Raw genomic sequence first — 23,810 nt, 5'->3', positions numbered from 1 at the left:
CGTGGTCGTTGTAGTGTTGGAAGAAGCCTGTGGTTGTTTATGGCCCTCCGAGATTTTTTGTATAATGTTGCAGTAACCATGGGATCTAGCAATGCCTTCCAAGTATTTTAACTTCTCCGTTAGCACCTGTTGGGTAGAAGAGTGCGTGTAAGCCCGTTTAACCAATGCCCTGAAGGCCGCCAACTTGTATTGAACGGGATCACATGAGTTAAACGGTATGTACGCCGATAGATTAGACGGTTTGCGGTAAACAGATGTGCATATGATGGAATCCTCAAAACTTATATCCAAATCCAGGAAATGGATTCTGCTGTTACTATGTTGTTCAATCTCTAGTGACAATCCATATGGGTTCTCGTTCATTTCTTCTAGAAAGCGAGTTAGGTTGGGAGTTGTCCTCCATAAGATAATGATGTCATCGACATACCTTTTATAAAGGATAATGTCTTGGAGGAAATTAGGCAGTGTCCTGTTTTCCAATTGCCTAATAACTAGTTCACATAAATCCCCGGAGACCGAACTGCCCATGGGGACACCTCTTGTTTGCGAGTACATCACCCCTTTAAATTGAAAAACGGAGTTGTAACAAATTAAATCGGCCAATTCTAGTACTTGATGGTGAAGTTCATTGGTGTCCACTTCTTTAAAGAGAAAGTCCCTTAGAGCGCAGAAGCATGGAGGAATTTCAATCGAAGGGTATAAGGATCTAAAATCCAATACTGTGATACAAGACGGGGATGTGATTACTTTGAATTGCTCTATTAAATCCACTGTGTTGGTGATGGAAAATTGGTAGCCCTCAAGATGTGGAGTAAGGATGTTATGTACCGCTTCTTCAAGTTTTCGTGTGGGAGCTTTGGCCTTATCCACCACAGGGCGTAACTGTTGCCCTTCTTTATGTGTTTTGGCAAAGGCAAACAATTTAGGGGCATCAGGCGCATCCATTATAATGTTCTTCATATTTAACCTGGTAGCCAACTTCGTAGAAGCGAACCTTTTAACTCTTGACTGTAACTTATCAATCGCATTATTTTCAACTTCAAGTGGTTGGAAGAGATGGAAATTTTTAAGGCATACGACACATCCACGTGTATTAATTCAAGAGATGAAATCGGCCTTTCCATGGCATGGCAAAACGCACTACATACGGAGTAACAACGGTATACTATTTATTAAGTGTTGAAAAATAAAAATAAAATAAAAGGCACTGGGGAACATTCAGAACATTATTGGATAATTGTGTATCTCAATGGCACGTTTTTTAAATATTCTAATATCATCATTCTCTTGAATATGGACATTTATTGATATCCTCGAACACTTTCAAACATCACGTGACGAAATAAATGAATGAACCGTGCAATTCAAACTCAGCAGCATTTGGTTTTATTCAAATTTTTTCGTTTGATGTTCGATCCAGCTATACCTGAAGAAGAGCCCAGAAGGGGTTATGAAAACGTTCGTTTTGGAAAGATTAATTTATACACACATCGGTTAAAGGTTCAAATAGGTCTTATTTATTTTTATAGAAACCATTTAATCTAACATTAGCAAAATTAGAAAGCTTGCATTTTTTAAATTAAAGTAACTGTCAAATATCTTGGAATATTTCATAAATAACTCCACTTAAAATTTTAATTGCAAAAACGGTGTATAATGTTTTTAAATTCATTTGTAGAAAGCAGCATCTTCTTTATCCAGTGCTTTGACAAAGGTTTTTACTAATTTAAGTTTTATATGCAATAAGCATAACAAAACTTTTTTAAGATCAACTAGAGATATATTCCTTACATTAGCTTGACCTGGAACAAATCATCTCTCTGAGGCCATTCTTTTACTTTAAATAATTTTGTGTTGTCTACTATCCCAAAGACAAAGAAAACAACAGTATTTGGTAAAACCACCCTAAACTCATAGTAACAGCCTTATGAGTCTCCACATATCTGTATTTTAACATTAAGTCTCTGCATTAAGTATTTTTAAATTCCATAAGATCACAAAATCCTTACTTGCCAGAAAATTATTAATTTAATTTTTATGTTCAGTATCTAGGAATTAACAAAAAAATACATTTTTTTACCACAGTTGCAAATGGCTGTAAACTAGTGTTATAAATACATTGTAAACATAAAAATTTTTTATGTACTTTTGCTTGGAAAAAATTCTAATTATTGAAAACTTAGATAAATTTTTAAGACAGTTAAATTGATTAAGGCTAGCTGATTATAGTTTAATGAAAACTGAATATCTGTAAATGTTTGATATATGTTGGAAAATAATACAACATTAAAATTTTAATTTTATTTTGTTTAATCAAATATTTTATATTTATTGTAAATATTTTGGAGTATGTGAGTGAATGATTTTATATAGTTTATAATAATTTATATATTTATTATGCTATAATAATAGATATAGTATATTAAAGTAAATCAACAAAAGCATAATATATTTTAATACTTAATGAATAATATAATTTATATTTACCTTGTTTTTCAAATGAGCCATTTTTACTCTTATTGATATACTTTGTGTATTGATTAAATTTTCTATTCCTATGCCTTTAAATGATACAGCAACTGGTTGCGAATGAAGCTGATATTCTATGTCTAAGCCTCTGGGGTGTATGGTAAATATTAAAATCCTTAGTTTCATTCAAATTAATAATTTAATAAACATTATACAAATAAAATACATTTAGTTTTGATACATAAATTTTTGAAAATATTATTTCTTTGATAAAATTTATAAAGAACTTAGAATTTAATTTTTGTTTTTGAAAACCAATATAAAAACTTTTCTTACCCTAATCTTGTAAAATAATGTTCTGGAAGATATTCTGTGAGATTCTTAAAAAATATAGAAGTGGCACTCATGTTATAATTATCTGTATTAAAAATAAAATAAATTTGCTTTAAAAAATATTAATATAATTCAAACTAATTCATAATCATTTTACATTACTATAAATTAATATTATGATAATGTATGAATCATCAGTGACAATTCACCTATGATTCTTACAATATGGGATTATCAATAAGTTTCAATATAATAAATTTTTTTAAAAACTATATTAGTTATTTTAATAAATAATCAATGGAAACAGTAATCTATACCAAAAGATAATTTTTAAATTATATATAATAACGTTTATAAACTAGAATAAATTCATTATTATATCAAATTTTACTACATTCTGTAATAAAGCTATTTTAGCAATAAATTATTTGAATTGTTATTTAATTTAACATGACAATGATTAAACTATAAGAATAAGTTTCAGTGTTCAAAATTTAAATATTATTTATAATAATGTATTATCATTGTGATAAAAAGATATAAAAATATATACAGTATGCTCATTGTAATTATTATCTAATGATAAAACTTTTTATACTTAAACTGCTATGTTGCTGAAGGTAAATGTAAAATTTTAATTTTTTTTCATATTTGAATAAGAAAAGACTTGTAACAAACAATATATTATTTTGATCTTTAGAAATCTTACAATATTTTATTATAAATGATAAACATACATATAATATATAATTTTTAAATATTTCATAAACTTATTTTGAAAAATATTGCAGCAGAAGCATTATTAACAATTGACAAATAATGATAAGTGATAAATAATTTCAATATTTCATTTATTGTGTTACAAGCATAATGTACAGTACAGTCGACCCCCCTATAATTACGGTCCCTATAATTACGATTCCTATAAAACTACGAAAAAATATACGTATTTTGGAAATGTTGAGTCGGATTAGTGTAGAATCGATTAATTTTATGGAAGAAAACCTTTCAATCAGCCGTAGTCCGTAAACTTGACACGTGTCGGGCTGTGATTGGAACGACTTGTAAGAAATCGGATTCCTAATAAATTGGAACGTATCTATATCTTATAGGGGGGTCGACTGTACATTCTTAGGTAATTTTTATGGAAAGGAAAGGATCTCAAAAAGGAAGAAAATTATATTACAGTAGAGTCCCACTAATTGGAACCGAGCCCTGTTCGGATTAGCAGATTTTCAGATTAGCTGAATAATTGTGAATAATTGAAATAATGCAGAAGCAAGCAGTAAAACAGGTCTGGTTTATATAGATCCAACATCATCAATGACTTTTGTTTCTCTTTTTGTGTGTAAGTACAGTATAGATCTGCTGTTTTAATAGGCCATGTCAAACACTGATTCATTAATTTTGTATAGTATTAATACAGAATTACAATAAAATACAATTTTTTTTTTGTTGTGGAATTCTAAATCTTTTTGTACCATTTAATACCATTTAAATTCAACTGGAAAATACAAAAAAAAACGTATATTTTTTGAGCTAAAAAAATTTCCTTTCCACCGACTGAAACATGTTTGAATTAGGCGGATGTTCAGATTAGCATGACTCTACTGTATCTCTTATTTATTCAAATTGTTTTCTAACTACAATATGAAAGCTAAAATGTTTTTTACAAATTTAATAACTATCAACTTTTAAACAATGTTTAGCATTTATTCCATTTTAATAAAATAAACTATAAAAGATTTAAATCACATTCTTTTCAAACATTTCATAAATGTTTAAACAAACTTGTAGTCTCTACTGTAAATGTTCTAATTGTTACTGTTTGCATTTTCTGTACATATTTCTTTAAGAAAAACAGATAAATAATGAAAAGCTTCAGAAAATCAAAATATTCCTTTATCAGATTGTACTAAACTTACAGAACTGTTATGAACATTATTATCTTATTATTTATTTATTTTATTATACATCATATTAATAGATATGTTGTTATGCTTAAAGTTGATTAGATTAGTAGTTCTCAACTGGTATGCCCCAAGAGAGAACTAAATGCACCATGAGCAAGACTACTGTAATAACTAGATTAGCTTTATGGAATAGCAGTTATTATAATACACAGCTATTTTATAATTTAAAATATATTAAAGACACAAAATTGTCTTCATTTTTTGTCATTTACAAATCACCAGTTTTTTTTATCCATTTTAAATTTTTTTTGTGGAGATGCAGCCTCAAATAAAAGGTCATCTCCATAAGTGAAAATTGTTTTGGACTATTGCTAGTGATTCGTAAACAATGGAAAATGAAAACAATTTTGTATCTTCAATATCTTTATTTATTATATTTTAATATAAGTACTATCAGACAATTTTTAATTTTAATATACTTTTAATTTTGTACACAAAGTGCACCAGAAAAATTTTTCACATTTGTGCCAAGCCAAAAAAAGATTGCCAACCAGTGGATTAGATTGATATAAAAAAAGCATTTTAGATGAAATAGAAAAGACAGTGTTAAGTGATGGTTACATAACAATAAAGATAAATTTACTCTTAACTGAAAGTTGTCATTTTTTAAAATAAGAACACTACAAGAATATAGAACTGATTAGCCTAATAGTCTATGTTTACTATTTTAAGATGTTAAGATGAAATATATATTTATATAATGTTATGGTACGTAGTTATAGTTAAAAATAAATTATAATTGTTAAAATAAATTATTTTTAAATTTAATTTATTTGTCTTTTGTTTTAAAATTTCAGTATAAAATACAAAGTATATAAAAGTAATTAAAATTTTTTAATTTTGTCAATATTAAACTTTAAATGGTTAATTTAAAACATTTCACAATTATTTAAATTTAAAAAATTTTAAAAACCAGTTTTGAAAATTATTCAAATGTTACTTCTACTTTATTCTAAATATCATAAATATGAAATTAAAAAATTCAACAAATTATAGCCATTTATTTCTTCATATATTGTATAGTATGCAAAATATATGCAGATGTAAAAATACTTTAAAATATTAATAGTTTGTTTACAATGGTTAGTATTAATAAATTCTGTTAGATCAGAAAAGTCAATAAAACTTTAAATAAAGTAAAATTTTAACTATTTTAATAATCAATTAGAAATAATTATTTCTATAAGATTTTTATTAATTTTATTATTAAATTTCATTTAAACTTACTATTTTTATCTTCATTTTCATTGTTTATTTCTATTTCAATAGAATTTATTAACCACGATTGGTGAATCTTAGAACGTAATGCATTTCTTGGCCTTTGTAAATGAGGAAATCTGAGGTGATAGGTTTTATCATATTCAATACGTTTAATCTCTAACTCTGTAAGAAATAATTATAATGAATTTAATAAGTGCTAAACTATTTAATATAAACAAAAACAACCCTGTTTGTTAAGAAATCTTATAAAATAAGAAGATTTATGAAAAGTGTTTGAAAACATTCATTTTTATAAAGAAACTTAATAAGTGGAGCTGTTTTTGTTTATATTCAGTTAAGGAAAAGTTGTAAAAAATTAAATTGCTGTTTATAATAAAATATTAAACATGATTTTACTCAAATATATAAAGAAGAAAGTTAATTAGTTCTTTATACATTTCAACATGGTTTTTAGCAATTATAAAACTTTTCAGGGACCATACTCCTATCTAGGAGGAGGTAAACAGTTCAAATTAACTTCAACCCTTGCCCATAACAAGTTTCCCTTTAATCTGACTAATGGGATTGGTGGCATTTGAATAGAAAAATTTCTTAATATGAAGTAATCAGTGAGCACAAAATATCTTTTATGGGTTTTCAAGGAGACCAATTTTAAATATTTGGTCTCTTTTTTCACAAAATTTGATAAGTTGCTTGATTACTATTTCATATTCAGCAGTGACTGAATATGAAATAGTAATCAAGAGTTAGAGTTAACATTAGAAAAGATTTAGATGTCTTGAATTGTCTTCTCATTTTTATCTTCTTCCCACTCTCNACTAAATGCACCATGAGCAAGACTACTGTAATAACTAGATTAGCTTTATGGAATAGCAGTTATTATAATACACAGCTATTTTATAATTTAAAATATATTAAAGACACAAAATTGTCTTCATTTTTTGTCATTTACAAATCACCAGTTTTTTTTATCCATTTTAAATTTTTTTTGTGGAGATGCAGCCTCAAATAAAAGGTCATCTCCATAAGTGAAAATTGTTTTGGACTATTGCTAGTGATTCGTAAACAATGGAAAATGAAAACAATTTTGTATCTTCAATATCTTTATTTATTATATTTTAATATAAGTACTATCAGACAATTTTTAATTTTAATATACTATTTATTTTGTACACAAAGTGCACCAGAAAAATTTTTCACATTTGTGCCAAGCCAAAAAAAGATTGCCAACCAGTGGATTAGATTGATATAAAAAAAGCATTTTAGATGAAATAGAAAAGACAGTGTTAAGTGATGGTTACATAACAATAAAGATAAATTTACTCTTAACTGAAAGTTGTCATTTTTTAAAATAAGAACACTACAAGAATATAGAACTGATTAGCCTAATAGTCTATGTTTACTATTTTAAGATGTTAAGATGAAATATATATTTATATAATGTTATGGTACGTAGTTATAGTTAAAAATAAATTATAATTGTTAAAATAAATTATTTTTAAATTTAATTTATTTGTCTTTTGTTTTAAAATTTCAGTATAAAATACAAAGTATATAAAAGTAATTAAAATTTTTTAATTTTGTCAATATTAAACTTTAAATGGTTAATTTAAAACATTTCACAATTATTTAAATTTAAAAAATTTTAAAAACCAGTTTTGAAAATTATTCAAATGTTACTTCTACTTTATTCTAAATATCATAAATATGAAATTAAAAAATTCAACAAATTATAGCCATTTATTTCTTCATATATTGTATAGTATGCAAAATATATGCAGATGTAAAAATACTTTAAAATATTAATAGTTTGTTTACAATGGTTAGTATTAATAAATTCTGTTAGATCAGAAAAGTCAATAAAACTTTAAATAAAGTAAAATTTTAACTATTTTAATAATCAATTAGAAATAATTATTTCTATAAGATTTTTATTAATTTTATTATTAAATTTCATTTAAACTTACTATTTTTATCTTCATTTTCATTGTTTATTTCTATTTCAATAGAATTTATTAACCACGATTGGTGAATCTTAGAACGTAATGCATTTCTTGGCCTTTGTAAATGAGGAAATCTGAGGTGATAGGTTTTATCATATTCAATACGTTTAATCTCTAACTCTGTAAGAAATAATTATAATGAATTTAATAAGTGCTAAACTATTTAATATAAACAAAAACAACCCTGTTTGTTAAGAAATCTTATAAAATAAGAAGATTTATGAAAAGTGTTTGAAAACATTCATTTTTATAAAGAAACTTAATAAGTGGAGCTGTTTTTGTTTATATTCAGTTAAGGAAAAGTTGTAAAAAATTAAATTGCTGTTTATAATAAAATATTAAACATGATTTTACTCAAATATATAAAGAAGAAAGTTAATTAGTTCTTTATACATTTCAACATGGTTTTTAGCAATTATAAAACTTTTCAGGGACCATACTCCTATCTAGGAGGAGGTAAACAGTTCAAATTAACTTCAACCCTTGCCCATAACAAGTTTCCCTTTAATCTGACTAATGGGATTGGTGGCATTTGAATAGAAAAATTTCTTAATATGAAGTAATCAGTGAGCACAAAATATCTTTTATGGGTTTTCAAGGAGACCAATTTTAAATATTTGGTCTCTTTTTTCACAAAATTTGATAAGTTGCTTGATTACTATTTCATATTCAGCAGTGACTGAATATGAAATAGTAATCAAGAGTTAGAGTTAACATTAGAAAAGATTTAGATGTCNATTTTCATTGTTTATTTCTATTTCAATAGAATTTATTAACCACGATTGGTGAATCTTAGAACGTAATGCATTTCTTGGCCTTTGTAAATGAGGAAATCTGAGGTGATAGGTTTTATCATATTCAATACGTTTAATCTCTAACTCTGTAAGAAATAATTATAATGAATTTAATAAGTGCTAAACTATTTAATATAAACAAAAACAACCCTGTTTGTTAAGAAATCTTATAAAATAAGAAGATTTATGAAAAGTGTTTGAAAACATTCATTTTTATAAAGAAACTTAATAAGTGGAGCTGTTTTTGTTTATATTCAGTTAAGGAAAAGTTGTAAAAAATTAAATTGCTGTTTATAATAAAATATTAAACATGATTTTACTCAAATATATAAAGAAGAAAGTTAATTAGTTCTTTATACATTTCAACATGGTTTTTAGCAATTATAAAACTTTTCAGGGACCATACTCCTATCTAGGAGGAGGTAAACAGTTCAAATTAACTTCAACCCTTGCCCATAACAAGTTTCCCTTTAATCTGACTAATGGGATTGGTGGCATTTGAATAGAAAAATTTCTTAATATGAAGTAATCAGTGAGCACAAAATATCTTTTATGGGTTTTCAAGGAGACCAATTTTAAATATTTGGTCTCTTTTTTCACAAAATTTGATAAGTTGCTTGATTACTATTTCATATTCAGCAGTGACTGAATATGAAATAGTAATCAAGAGTTAGAGTTAACATTAGAAAAGATTTAGATGTCTTGAATTGTCTTCTCATTTTTATCTTCTTCCCACCATCTCTTTTTATTAAAAAAAAAAACTTTTCTTCTATAGCAGACTCTTAATTTCAAAAGTATATTTTATTCAAAAACTTTAAATTAGTCATGTTAGTAAAATATAATAACTTCATATTATTCAATTTTTGTTCCTATCATATCAAATTCTTTATACATTTATAAAAATTTAAATATAAGGTGCTAAATGTGATGTTTTATTTTCATTTTTCAAAAAACATAGAACTTAAATTTTTGTTTTTGTAACACTTTATTATTTAACTGTGTTAAAAAAATTTTTGGAAATATTTTATTTGAATAATAATTTTTACAAGATTATGAATTAATTGCAGAATATATTATTTCTAGCTAAAATATATATTCAATATATTTTTCAAACTTGTTTTACTTTATTACTGATTAAATATATTTCATTTATTATTACTTAAATATATTAATTTTTAAACAAACTTTTTCACATAATAAACAAATATTTTATGAATACAAATGAATCATACCAAATAATTCTTTTTGATATACTTCAAGACTATCTACTTCGATTAAACTTCCTCTTATTTCACCAAATCCTTTAATATTGTTATATAACTTGAAAATATGCTGAAATTTAATAAATAAAAATATATGATTATATCAGAAATATGTTTTAAAAGTGTTATTAATAGAAAAATATGTTGTAATCTAATTTATAAATTTATAATTTAAGGTACAAAAATTGTGTACAATAAACTTTATCTCTATAGATCATAATTTCAAAGACCAGATGGATTTTGCATCATGCAAAATCCATCTGGTCTTTGAAACTAAGAGGATTGCTTTTATTCATTGTTATAAAATGCTATGCATAAGATAGAAGATACTATTGTAGTGCACTAATTTCCTTCATACTTCATTTCCCTATAGAATTAATCATACTTGTGCATATATATTTATTATATAATATATTTGTGCATATATATATATATATATGCACAAATATAATTAATTCAATAGAAAATGTATGTATATGTATGTACAGACTATGTTCTACAAAAAGCATTGCAAGCAGAAAAGAAAATATGAAATCAGTTTAGAAAAATGTTTTTCAATATTTTGTTCAGAAAAGTATATTTAAATTATCCATCATTTCTGAAAAGATGAAACAATATAATTAATAACAAAAAAAAAAACAAAATCAGTTTTATAATAGAATTATTAATGTTGTACATAATGTTTTACTTCATAAACATTTAATGTTGTATTATAAGCACACATTTATTGTTTTCTATATCAATATGATTTTTTATATGTGAAAGTTATAATTGTTGTAAATACTCCTAAACAAATAAGCATTTAGATAAAAAATCTTTTGCAATTGAAGTTATATAGGAGGACATTATTCAATTGAATAAAATTACAATGTTAGCATAAACTTTAAATATATCCAAAGATAAACATAATATAAATAACATTAACTGTTAAATGAATGTTAGCAATAGATTTCCACACATTTGAAATATCAATGTGTTTGTATTCTCTTACACTTATAGGCAGTGAATGTACTTAAGTTTAAAGAAGGCAATAGTGCCAAAAGGTGTCACTTCTAGATTAACTCTTTCTGTACCAAATATCTTGGTAAAGTCTTTGTAGCCTTTCACTCAAATGTTCTATTTGTACTGTACCTTGTTTTACTGGTTTACTTGATGTGCTTATTTATATTGTTATTTCTGTTAGAATAGACTGTTATTATTTATATGGGTTTGAAAGGATTACCTGATTCATTGTGTATGTTTTGTTCATATATACAGTAAATATATTTATTTTTAATTGTTTTATTTTAATATACACATACAGTATATAATAAAATTATATACTGTATTGTTGCCTGAAAACAAGATAAAAACTAAAACTAAAGAAATTGTAATTAGTCTACTCTAAACTACCTTCAAAATATTTGAACTCTAGCAAGTAGAAATATTGATGGCCAACCCAAAAGGAAGATTAAAGACACTCTTAGAGCTGGGACAAGCAGAAACCATAAATACTGTAAATAGTTAAATAGTGTGAGGGCCCGGATTTAAGATTCGAATATTTTTATTCATTAGATTAAAAGTTAGATTAAAAAGTTAGGGTTAACTCCAAACGAGAAAAACAACCGACAAATTTTCTCATAAAAATCGCTCATAAAATTCTGTTCCCACGGGGATACTTCCTTGTAGAGGATGAGTTAATCATTGTGTCATAATTTTGTCACTTTGCCCACCATTGGTCAACGAAGATCATCACCTGTGACGTACATGGGAAAATCTCGAAAAGAGAGCCCCCATATAAAAGACAAGTGCAATGACGACACAAGGGGGGAAAGTTATTTTCTATACTGTGTGTGTGTGGATTACCTGCCTCTCATCGCCACCATCTTCCATACAATTCTTTACAATTCTGACTTTGATTATGACTTTAAAATTTGACTTTGAACTTTGGACTATATTACGAACCCAGGAGAACAAGAACCTACATCCACATTATAACTAGAGGTATTTATTCTACTCACGATGATATGTAAGCTCTCTCTCAAATATTCCAAACTCACGGTTAGGGTCGCGACTAATTTACATTTTGCCCGCTACTTTATGAACTATACGGATTGAAACCACCCAGAGGGATTTGTATCCTCGACTCTTCCAATAATTAACTATGTAAAAATGCATACTAATAAACGGGTATTTTGTTAACAAACTTGGATTGGTGTGCGTTTCTTCCGACTTGATTTGTTAACTTCAAAACTTGATTTGTTAACAACTTGGATTGGTGTGCGTTTCTTCCGACATTATCCACTCCATGCAGAACCCAAGGTCCTGCACGCGATTGGTCGTAATAATCATAAAACATTACATCAATTGTAAAAGTAAGAAGAATAAAGCAGTATTCATCTTATTTTATTAAAGATAAAATTTGATTAAAAAAACATTTTTTGGCTTTTGAAAATATATACTATATATAATAAATTTAAGATTTAACATATGAACATATATAAACAACATATAAATAGAATATAATTACATAATTTAAGATAATAAAATTTTTATATTCATCAAACTCTTAAATTTTCAATTTATATATTATGTTATTTAAATATTTCATTGTGATCTGAAATAGCTTTCAAAAAGCCAAAAATATTTATCCAATAAAATTGTTTGCAAGTGTAAACAAATTTCACAACCAGAAAGCACATAGAGTAAAAAATATCACCATAATAATCTAGTAGTGTGTTTAATTCAAACATCTAACATTTTCAACATGTTTGGCTGTCACTTTTTTATTTAATTAAATACATTTGTAATAGAAGATTGTTCAAACATTTGTGTTTATATTCTATGTCCAAAAGAAATTCCATGTTTCAGATTTTATTCTTTGTTATGTTTTATTGATGTTTACCTGATAAAGGTAATTCAACATGGTCAAAAACGTTAGTTGTTTAAATTAACATCTTTCCTGGAATATTTTAGTAATATTTTTTTTATATATTATTTGTAGTTTTATGAAGGTTTCTAATAAAAAATAATAATATTTGAATTATTTATAAAATTTGTTCATATAAAATATTTAAAATCATGAAAACCAACAGAATTTTCTGCTTACTTACGGACTGCTTCTTGATTAGATATGGTGTTTCCAATAAAAATGAAATAATATCAATAAATGTCTGAAAATAGAGATTTTGAGGTAATTAATTAATAATAATTAAAGAATTTATAATTTAATATCTTAAATCACTTATGTAATTAGTAAATTTTATAATAATGCTTCAATATAATAATGATTTTAATATAGAATATTTATTTTCATATTCATATATTCAATTAGTTTGATAACATACATCTGATATATTCCATGAAATATTAAATTGATCATTTATATTTTCATAATAATCAAGCATTCCTTCTAGCATTTCAGCAATTGGTTCACCCTCTGCATGATGAAGGTTAGACTTTTTATCAAGAATATATGCTTTAAGCTCTTGAATTATTGTTTCTAAATCTGTCAAGTGATAACCCATCTTCATACTGTCAAACTATTAAAAAAATAAATATTATATATAATTATATAAATTTAATATATAATTTATTACTGCAATAACAAATCTATTATCTAAATATAATGGAATATTAGTTAAGCTTCATATGAATAGATTTCACTAACTTTCAATGAGATAAATGCCCTTATAACTTAAATAAACATTAATGTATGACAATTTGAGGCATTGTGTGAGTCACCAAACCATGCATAACAGCAGAATATCCAAGCAGTGCTGAAGCCTATGTGGGAACATAAGACACAGACACAACTCTCCAGTTACAAACAATTAACCTGGGGCCATATTCTGGTCACTGTCCTGGTCTCTCGTCTCTCGCAAGCCGGTCGCTGATTGGCTAATCATTTGGATTAGCCAATCAGCGAGCAGCTTGCAAGAGACGAGAGACCAGAGACAGCGACCAGAATACGGCCCCTGGTTTATTGTACAGATTATGCTTACAATTATTAAATCTTCCATTGGTGAGAGAATCAAATTGCAGATCATCTCCCTTTTTCTTAAGGAGAACAAGGTTCTTATAGATGTAATCTTCAAAGTCCTTTCAGAGTTTGATGGCCTCAGGGCATTGTCACTTGGCAACCATCAGTTGGAGCAAAGGGTAATAAGTCTGAAGTAGGGATGATGACATTGAAAATGTCTTTTTTTTTTTCTTTCCTGGTGGATGTTCACAATAGTAAAGACAGGTTGAGGAGCTCTTTGTTTTCTTCAAATTGTAGTTTTTATAACTTTTTTCAGGTCCAGACTGATCACTTTGATTGGTTGTTTCTACTCATCTCTGCTTTCCAATTGGTCGCCACTCATTACAAAATGTAACAAGATCAACCTAGATAACAGGATGAGTCAAAATTGTGCATCAATTCGATCCCAATCGAAGATGGTTGATCTTAGGACTTCATTATTCTATTGTTTTAATATGAGAAGTACACTTTTAACAATAATTTCCTCCAAATGTGTCTTTTTGTGGATATAAATTTTCTATTTTTTCTTTTATAGCAGTTTTCTTTCTTTTCTTTCTTTTTTTTTTTTTTGCAGCTTTTCAAAATTTTTTTTTATATATACAATAAAGTAAAATTTATTCATTTGTGTGGTTCCAGTCCACTTCCAGAATCTCACAATCATAGATTGATTTTTATTGAATTGAATTAATTTTCAATACCTCAAATTGTATACAGTACTTAATGCTCTTAAACATCCTAAGTATAACTCTTGAAGTACAATAACTACTGCTCTTCAACATCCTGTTTTCTTATACAGTAGAGCATCGATTTTCCAAAAGTCAATCATCCGAAATGTCAATCATCCGAAAGAATTCCAGTCGGCAAATTTAAATTTTCGCCAGTGCTGTGGCGCTTCAATCTTTGTCTATGTCTTGGGCTACTCAAATATTTTACATTTTTGATACTAAATTAACATCTGAAGTATAATTTTTTATTGTTTTTATATTTTTCAATATATTTATTTTGTTTGTACAAAATAAAAAAATAATTTTTAACGATACAATAGTCTTTGTTAGGCTTAACATCGACGAAAATTCAACGCGAAGCGACACGCAATGGAGAAAAATTTTAACATCGGATACGTTAAACTATTTTTTCGTACATAAATCGGTTATCCGAAATATCAGTTATACGAACAACCCCAGTCCCCAATTGATTCGGAAAATCGACGCTCTACTGTACTTCAATATTTCTTTGCTTTTAATACAAGTTAAGGTAATGATTATCCAAAATAAATGAATAATATTTCTTGTAGAGAAGAAAGACAAATGAAAAGGATTATTAAGTAGAAAAGAGAGGGGATAAAAGATTATGTTTTGGCTTTGGAAGGGATAACAAAACAAGAATGCTGAAAGGGTTAAGAGTCCATTAACCCTTTATTCTTGGCTAACTTACCATAAAGTCCTTATTTATGCAAACACATCCTCAGTTTCAGGGTAAAAATTTTATTGTTTACATGTATTTTTGTGAATTTCCTGTTTTGTCTGCATTCTCAGTGACTGAATGTGTTTTTCTTCACTCTGACAGTATCCGCACAAAAAATGGAATATTTTTTCTATTGCTAGCAGTAAAGCATTAAATTTAGAATTCAGAAGTTTGCTACCCAACAAATTACATTGACAACTGATTAGTGTTTCAACTTCAAATATTACATTTTAGCATTGTTTTTTGCTTTGCATTTTCAGTTTCGATTCTAGTTTTGGTTCCAATCTTTATTAGCATACAGCTTTGCTTTTCAATCACATTTGGACACAAACTGCATTAGCTTTTGTTTTGTTTACTATTTATAATAATCTACAATTTATCCATTTAGTTTCATTGAAGTAATTAAGCAATTACTTACTTGATGCACAATAGTAAATTGTTTAAAAAAGTTGAATTTAGTGACAATATATATGGACTCAACAGTAATTTAAGTATGGATGACCTTTACTTTCATTAAGTCACATTATTTTTTAACATTCTCTGCTACTGGGCATTTTGTTAATACTCCAAAACAAATTTTTTAACAAAATAACTTAATAATTATTAATAAGTCATGAGGTTTCTAAATGTAAAGGTTTAAAGATTATTATTATAACTCCTGTAGTCAGAAAATTTTTTCAGAACTTCATATTCAACTCTGAGCACCAAGTTGGTTGGAGAAATGTCCTCATTCACAATATGGTACAATAGTTAAGAGTGTATCCTGGGTTTTGTCAAAAGTTTTGGATAAAGGTCTCATAAAATAAGATTAAGTGAAGCAAAAAGAGAAAGTAATTATTTTCTTGTTTAATGAATTATGGAAACTTTTTGGGAGTTCAAACTAGATCCCTAGAAACATTGGAAATCTAAAGAAATTGTGAAGCAAGTGATGATTGGATCTTGTCTGCCTTTATCTGAGTATTATTTTTCCTGTATGTATTTTTTTTTTTCAGTCAATATTCTCTATTCTATTTACCTTTCATTTCTTTTTTCTTGTAACATACAGAATATGTGTCTTTTTTGAGATTTTTGGGTTTTTTTTAGATGGTAACTATCATATATTCATGAATAGAAGTTGTATCAACTTCTATTCATGAATATATTGATAGTATGAATATGAATATTAATGGGATTCTAAATTATCACTAAGACGGTAACACAATAATACTAAACAAGTCCAGTATTCATTTACTGGACATGTTTACTATTATTGTGTTACTGTCTTAGTGATAATTTAGAATCCTATTAATAGGGTGTATGTAATAATTTGTAATTATTGTACTATGAACATATATTGTAATGTTGGCAATTGCCACCATATATTCTGTTTTTTGTACATCATCCAATTGATAAGGGCCAATAAGGCCAAAATGCATTTTGGTTAAGTTAATTAAATAGGCTGTGTGTGTAATAAACCTGTTCATTAGTCATAAGTAACTAATTAGTTTTCTGTAATCATTAGATTAGTTCTTTATTTTCTATTAAGGATATCATCCTATTGCAGAATTTCTAATCATTAGAGATTTTAGTGTGAGCCCAAGGGATTTGAGGACATAAATTTTTGAGTTTAACATATTTTTACATTAGAAGATGAAACAAAAATTTATCGCAAGTTATAACAGAAATAGATCGGATGTCAAATCTTACCCAGTGACAAGATAGGAAGAAAGAAAATCAAGTCCTCGTCCATTTGTTAATTAGTCAACGTGCGCGTGCTAATTAGTCATCATAACAAGTGAACGACCAGTTGGCTCAGTGCCAATGACAATCGTATAAAAACGATCATCACGGGAAGTTCAGTGTGACCGTCCCTCTGCGTGATCATCTGGAAGGTCTGAGTACAGTGTCTCCTATCCCTTTCCTGTCCGAGGAGAAGCCGGTTGAAGACATAAGCCTGTGTGACAACTAGCCAGCTTCCATAGTCCAGAATGATCATCGCACACCATCATCCAACATAAGGTATACCTGACAGCAATAATATAACTCTCTCACTCTAGAGCCTTTGTATACTCTCTCACATGGCATAGTGAATAGTAGATTGCCTTTATAGACAGATTTATGTGTTATCTATATCTAAGCAATAATCAGTAACTTCCTTATGTATACTCCTGTAAATTAACTTTAGTTATAGAATAAACCTTTATTTTGTTATTTATTAAACCCGTCTCCTGTCTCTCCGAGGAAACCTGTCGACTTACTGACGCACTCCCCACTCATTTTGCCCTCCTAGCCATCCGAACGACTCCGAGATCAGGCTTCACCAGCCTGTGAAGATTAAGTGGTCAGTACGAGATTAACCTCTGACCCACTGCTTATCTCACATTAGCATGTTGTCAATTAGTCATTCAAATTTCATAAAAAGTTAATAATTCTGGCTTTAGCAATTGCTTCACCATAAATTAATTTATTGTGGGCAGACCTAAGAAAATCTTTAGTTTTGCCTGATCAACTAAGTTTAGATATCTCATGGAACAGTCATATAATGTATTGTTAAATGAAAAATATTAAAACTTTTTAACTGAAAATATTTCAAAGAATTCTGTGTTAGAAATTACATCATTAGTATTTAATTCTTAACATGAAATTTCAAAATTTTGAAATACAATGAAATCTTAGTGAAATCAATTCATATATTTAACTTAACTTTGAACAAAATGAAATAAATGCATTCAAAACTTATGAAATACTCTGTAAATGAGAGAAAGATGATGGGATTAAAAGAAAACTGAATGAAATGAAATAAAATTTATTATTTTTATAATATTTTTCTCAAAAGTGTTCATAAAGAAATAAGATAATTAAAATTAAAATATACAAACCTGAGTTTTAATACTTTTCAATCTTGCTGATAAACATGAAGAATAATCAGGTTCTTCCCAACTTGCAACATTACCTTTTCTAATAACACATTTTCTACTGATAATACCTACAAATTTTGTAATTTGAATTAAATTTATTTAAAATATACAGCTGTATGTGATAATATTACAATAAAAATAAAATAGGCATGTCAGAAAATGTATGTATTTGAGGATAATGATAGTTTTACTTAAGTTTGGGATCCCAGTAATACTGGTTAAAATCTAAAACTAAAAAATTCAATGATCAATACTGGTTATTAGGTGTCAGCTTTCTGTAGTTTTTTAATACAATGGGTGATCAGTTAATGAACAAATCGGATAAACACTTTTGCAAAAGATTTTTATGTTTAGACAACAAACACTTCACAGAACAAACACAAGAAGCAGCAACATAAAATAATGAATACCGATTGTCTTCCCTTGTCTTCAGGCAAAAAAAATTTGAAACTTTTCGGAGCACAGGAGACATCAACATGGACGCTCAACCTGGTATATACTGATCGGATAGTATTCCTCCGAACTTTGAAACTCTCCCTTGTAATTCCAGCCTTTTATTTTTCTGACAGAAACAATTCTTTTATAATATTTGTGAGACTGTCGGCCAGGCACTCGTTAAGTTTTGCATCGGTTTTTATTTTCGAAAGGTGAGAGTATAATAGCTAAGGTAAAGTTAGAGAGTGAGCAGATGTCTGATGTTGCTGGACAGTATGGCTTGAACAGGTCTACAGTAGGCTGCAGTTCAATCTTATCTAAGAAAGATACTCAAGAAGACTCAAGCAGCTAAAGGAGTAACAAAAATCAAATCTGAGAAATAAAGAACATTGAAGAGTTCATAATGGAATCTGAAACTGATCTGATGACAGAAAAATGCCAAGAACTCCTGAATAAAGAATACCAATAAACTCCAATTATTTTTGATTTGGTTGCTGTTGGATAGAATACAGGACAGAATAATGTCCAGGTATGTGTTAATATTTGACAAAATATCCTCTTCGGCGAAGTCCATATTGGTATCGTCAGAAATAGAATTTTCCACAGAGGGTGCCATTGGGCTCATAGGAGACTAAGCAGCCAGAGGAACCCAGAAAATAAGCCAGATGGCCAATAGACTCAAATGACAGCCTTGCCAGAGATATGACAAGTGTGCTAGGACACACAAATCCCTGGTTAGGGTAAATTAGAGTCTCCGGGTTAGGGTTGGATTGAGCGGTATGAACAATAGCCTTTGTTCCAGGCCACGTATTGTAAAACTAAAACAACAATTACTCAAAAACAACTGCCCTGATTCTCAAAAAATTTTACCACTTAAAAGGTAACGGGAGCGTGTGCCTGATTCCCAAAAGTTATCCCGATCGTTGCGATAACGATCTGCAGGGGTAGACTGAAACCTTGCTGACGGAGCATTGCGTAACTTTGTTAATAACGATTGTAAACTTATGATCAAGAAGCCAATCGATGCAGCGAGGAGCGATGAACAAGTGGTGAAACTACTACTTACGTGATTTGAAAGGCCAAAGCAAGGAAAGTGTCCCTCGATGTCTGAAAGTTTCCAATTGCTAAAACTTCTCACCAGATAGTCCGATTTTGTTAGTGAATACCTCAATGAATAGTATTTGAAAAGCTATTTCCAAAAATATATCACTTTGCACTTTGTCTGTGCAAAGTGATATATTTTTGAAAATAGTTAAAAAGTTCTTCAAAATTTTACAAAATGGATCACTGTGGATGGTGTCCCACCTTCCTCACGTACCTATAGCCTTGAACTCCCAAAAGTAAGAATCCCTTTGTTTCATATAGCATGGATTTGCATAACATGGTGCTTTTTCAGAACCTAAATATCCCTGTATAACTTGGTAGTTATATTTTAGTTTGACTGGAAATGTTTTCCAAATATTGAAAAATATAATTACTACCAGTTTTGCAGATATTCTATCAAAATACTGGTATTTTGAAAATTTGTCTGTTATTGGAATCCCATTTATTTTACTAAGTTTACAATAAATATTTTAATAAAATAACAAATTTTTCTCTAGACAAAATTCAATTTTTTCAGATTTACAAGAAACAAATGGTTTTAACTTATTAAACTAAAACTAAGTATAAATCTTTGTTTATGTAATCATGTTTTGAGAGGAAGGCTGTTATGGAATGATGTTATAAAAGGATGATTGCAGGAAGAAGGAAATGAGGGAGAAGAAGAATTAGTATAACTATCCTCGTTTAACTACAAGCAATCAATGCCGTATGTATCAGGCTAAATGATGGCTATAATACTAATAATTTATGAAACAATTTTGTACTAGAGGGAGGAATTAGGTGCCGTCTCTTAATAAATTTAATAATTATAATTTAATTAAATCTACTGGAAGAAAAGAATCAGCCCGGAGCAGGACTCAAACCCACAACTCCTGCTTACCATGCAGATGCATTGCCAATTATGCTACCCAAACCTCTGGTCCGATCTCGTCTTCCAGTATATATAACATTATGTTACAACCATCAACGGTTATTACAGTGCCGGCTGGTGACGCATCCAATGCTCATGTCCAGTAAACCACTCCAATGTGTTCCAGTAGTTCTAAATTATTTAATTAAAAATTATAATTATTAAATTTATTAAGAGATGTAGCCTAACACCTCCCTCTAGTTTCATAATTTATTAGTGTTATAGCCATTATCTAGCCTGATAATGGCTATAACACTATTTTAACTCTTTTAAGTCATCCACAAGGATGACTTAAAAGAGGATAGTTATGAGGAGCTAAAGACAAGAATGCAGGATAGAGTAGCATGGAAAAAGATGTGGTGCTCACTTGATCTGCTATAACTAGCAGAAAACTAAAAAAGAGGAATCGTATTTATTTATAAAACATGATTACATAAATATTCCAATGTCAACATATTTACCTTCATATCCATGAGGACAATTCTGAAGATTAACTGTATTAGCAGCAGTGATACTCCATTCTACATTTTTATGTCTCTCAGATTGACATATTGGTGTTTCTATTAATTTAAGCAATAAGAAAAAAAATTAAATTTTAATTGTATTTATTCCAAATTTATTTAAATTTTTAATTTTCTATGTTTTCATTATAAATTTCTCTTATTCAGAATATAAAAATTGTTTATAATTAAAATTACCCTATAATCTTAAGCTGTTCAAATGTAATTTGTTTGATTTCATAATATTAATTAATTACTTTCATAATTTTCTTTAAGTCTGTAACATGCATGATTGTTATTTTCCACTCTGAATTCCTTGAGAATAAATATTAGTTCAACAATCCTTAATGAAGGAAATGCTGTTTAAAGCTTCACAAAACCACTTTTTCAAATTTAAGCAATAACAATTTTTAAAATTATATATCACTAAAATTAAATTTTTCAAATAATTTTTCAAATAAAAACTTTTAATTGTTGTTCTCAAATTTATTGTAAAAAATCAATTATTTGAGTCATGTTATTAGGCTATATTACTACTTCTAATTAATAAATTTTTAAAACAATATTTTAGTAAATAAAAATAATGATATTTTGACTTGCTAATAATTTGATATGATATCAATTATAGTTAGAGAGAAAGTTGAATACATAGGTTGATCAAGCTATTCTTTGTGACCACCAAAAAGATAAAATTAGAAATAGTCAATTTTCTTTACAATATCCTATGCAATCCAAAATCTACTAACCACAAAATATGACTGTAAACATTTAACTCTTGTTGCTGATATTTGCTATTGAATTTGAATTCAATAAAAAATCATTATATTTATAAAAAAATTTTATTATTGTAAGTGTATACAATCAGAAATAGTCTGTGATAATTGCATTTGCTTTATATCCATAAATATTAATTACTTTTTGGTCTAAATTTTATTTATTGATTAGAATTAATAATCTATGTCTTTTTATTAAATATGTATATAAAACATATATTATCTAATTAAATAACTGCAATGGCTTTTATGATGGAATTATCATTGAAACAGTTCAATAATGGCTTTATATTAAAATCTTATAATAGATTTAAATATTGTGAATTGTAAAAATTGTGTCAAATTGATATTAAAGGTCCTCAGAATTCACAATAACAGAAAGAATTCAAAAGAACTGTTCCATTTGAATTTGTAGCTCACTGAATAGGTGTAAAATGAAAAACTCAAATCAAATTTTAAAAAATAAATGTAAATTTCTTTGTAACATTTAAAGCGTAAATCATTCATTTAGCAAAATATGATACATCTATCACAGGTAAAGGATTGAAAGAGCAGTGCAATGTAATTATTATTATGTGCTGTATCTTTAAAAAAAATTGAAGGTGGAAGAGAATTTAATCTTTCAAACTAACATGAATGCAATTTCTTTAATGAACCATAAGAAGTAATTTGTAAAAAAGAAATAAGGAAAAAAAAGATGATGATAGTATCATTTATAATGTAATATTATATAGTGTAAATAATAGTATTCATGGCAATGTTATAGTAAAAAATAGAGAGGTTGCGGCCAAAGTTTGAATGTTAAACTTGTATGGCAAAGCAGAAGTACACATTTGACGTTTGAACTCAAAGTAAAACACATTGTACCATATGTTTACATCCCACACTGATTCACGGGATATTATTGAAAAATGGCAGAAACATTTAACAATGACGAATGTTACCAGCTAAGGTAAATAAATAAATTAAACTATTTTAAAGTATTTATAGGATTTCTCCACAACACTGTATTAACGCAAAATTAATCAACCACAAACCTTTACGGTGCGAAATTAAATACAAAAATCCGGTTAAAAAGTTCCCACAAACGTTTTCGAACCCACTTAGGTTCTTCTTCAGGTGAAAAAACTTAAATACTTAAAAAACATTCGATGGAATCCAAATTTGAATGAGAAACGATCAACTAATACGATGAATTCTGCCGCTGTCGTCATCAATACGCATGCGTATTTTACCGATGTAAACATTTTTCTTTTTATAGAATATTTTCTCTGTCCTGTATAAGCATTTCCCACGCTAGGGATAGAGATAATTCCTCCTTATTATTAATGCACCTGTTGTTTCGGGCCGCTTTATATATAGACATTGCCTCTATCCATCTTAGATGTTCCGTATGTGGTGTGGTGTGAATGATTCTAGCCTCACTAAACTTAGGTTCGATATCTGGATCTGTGGCATAACGAGCGAGTGCCGTGGTTATTCTTCCATGCTGTATGTCTGCGATGTGTTCTTTTAATCTGACAGATAACGAGCGTTTAGTGGATCCAATGTATAATAGCTGTTCATCACATCGATGATCCTTCAATGGGATGGTATATACTCCCGAAAGCATGTGATTGTTGGGAGGATCTTTAGCATTACGGAGTATATTAAAGACCGTGGGACATCTCCT

The 23,810-nt window shown here is 27.9% G+C and overlaps 2 protein-coding genes across 5 annotated transcripts in view; both read right to left on the bottom strand.

The window, feature by feature from the left end:
* Positions 1-8,177, bottom strand: part of LOC111620997 (adhesion G protein-coupled receptor E3-like) — a 28,657-nt gene extending 20,480 nt beyond the window's left edge. For 2 of the 4 annotated variants that reach the window (XM_023363025.1, XM_023363027.1), the window contains exons 1-3: positions 6,003-6,216; positions 2,806-2,887; positions 2,488-2,617 (exon numbers count right to left, since the gene is read on the bottom strand). In XM_023363025.1, coding sequence (XP_023218793.1) covers positions 2,488-2,617; positions 2,806-2,876 — 201 coding nt within the window. In that variant the 5' untranslated portion in view covers positions 2,877-2,887; positions 6,003-6,216. Of the gene's footprint in view, positions 1-2,487; positions 2,618-2,805; positions 2,888-6,002; positions 6,218-7,963 lie in introns of those variants that run through there. The other 2 variants (XM_023363026.1, XM_023363028.1) reach the window with 2 other exon arrangements.
* Positions 8,178-8,715: 538 nt separating this feature from the next.
* LOC111621006 overlaps positions 8,716-23,810 on the bottom strand; it is a gene marked incomplete at its 5' end in the record, with an annotated part of 42,134 nt that continues 27,039 nt past the window's right edge. The window contains 6 exons of the mRNA XM_023363038.1: positions 8,716-8,879; positions 10,026-10,125; positions 13,148-13,207; positions 13,382-13,576; positions 18,378-18,484; positions 21,327-21,425. Coding sequence (XP_023218806.1) covers positions 8,716-8,879; positions 10,026-10,125; positions 13,148-13,207; positions 13,382-13,576; positions 18,378-18,484; positions 21,327-21,425 — 725 coding nt within the window. The remainder of the gene's footprint in view (positions 8,880-10,025; positions 10,126-13,147; positions 13,208-13,381; positions 13,577-18,377; positions 18,485-21,326; positions 21,426-23,810) is intronic.

Source organism: Centruroides sculpturatus, unplaced genomic scaffold (assembly GCF_000671375.1).
Source record: "Centruroides sculpturatus isolate CEXI.00-Female unplaced genomic scaffold, Cexi_2.0 scaffold297, whole genome shotgun sequence".
In the NCBI taxonomy this organism is placed as follows: domain Eukaryota; kingdom Metazoa; phylum Arthropoda; class Arachnida; order Scorpiones; family Buthidae; genus Centruroides; species Centruroides sculpturatus.
The sequence above is the reverse complement of the archived record's forward strand: the minus strand, read 5'-3'. Positions and strand labels throughout refer to the sequence as shown.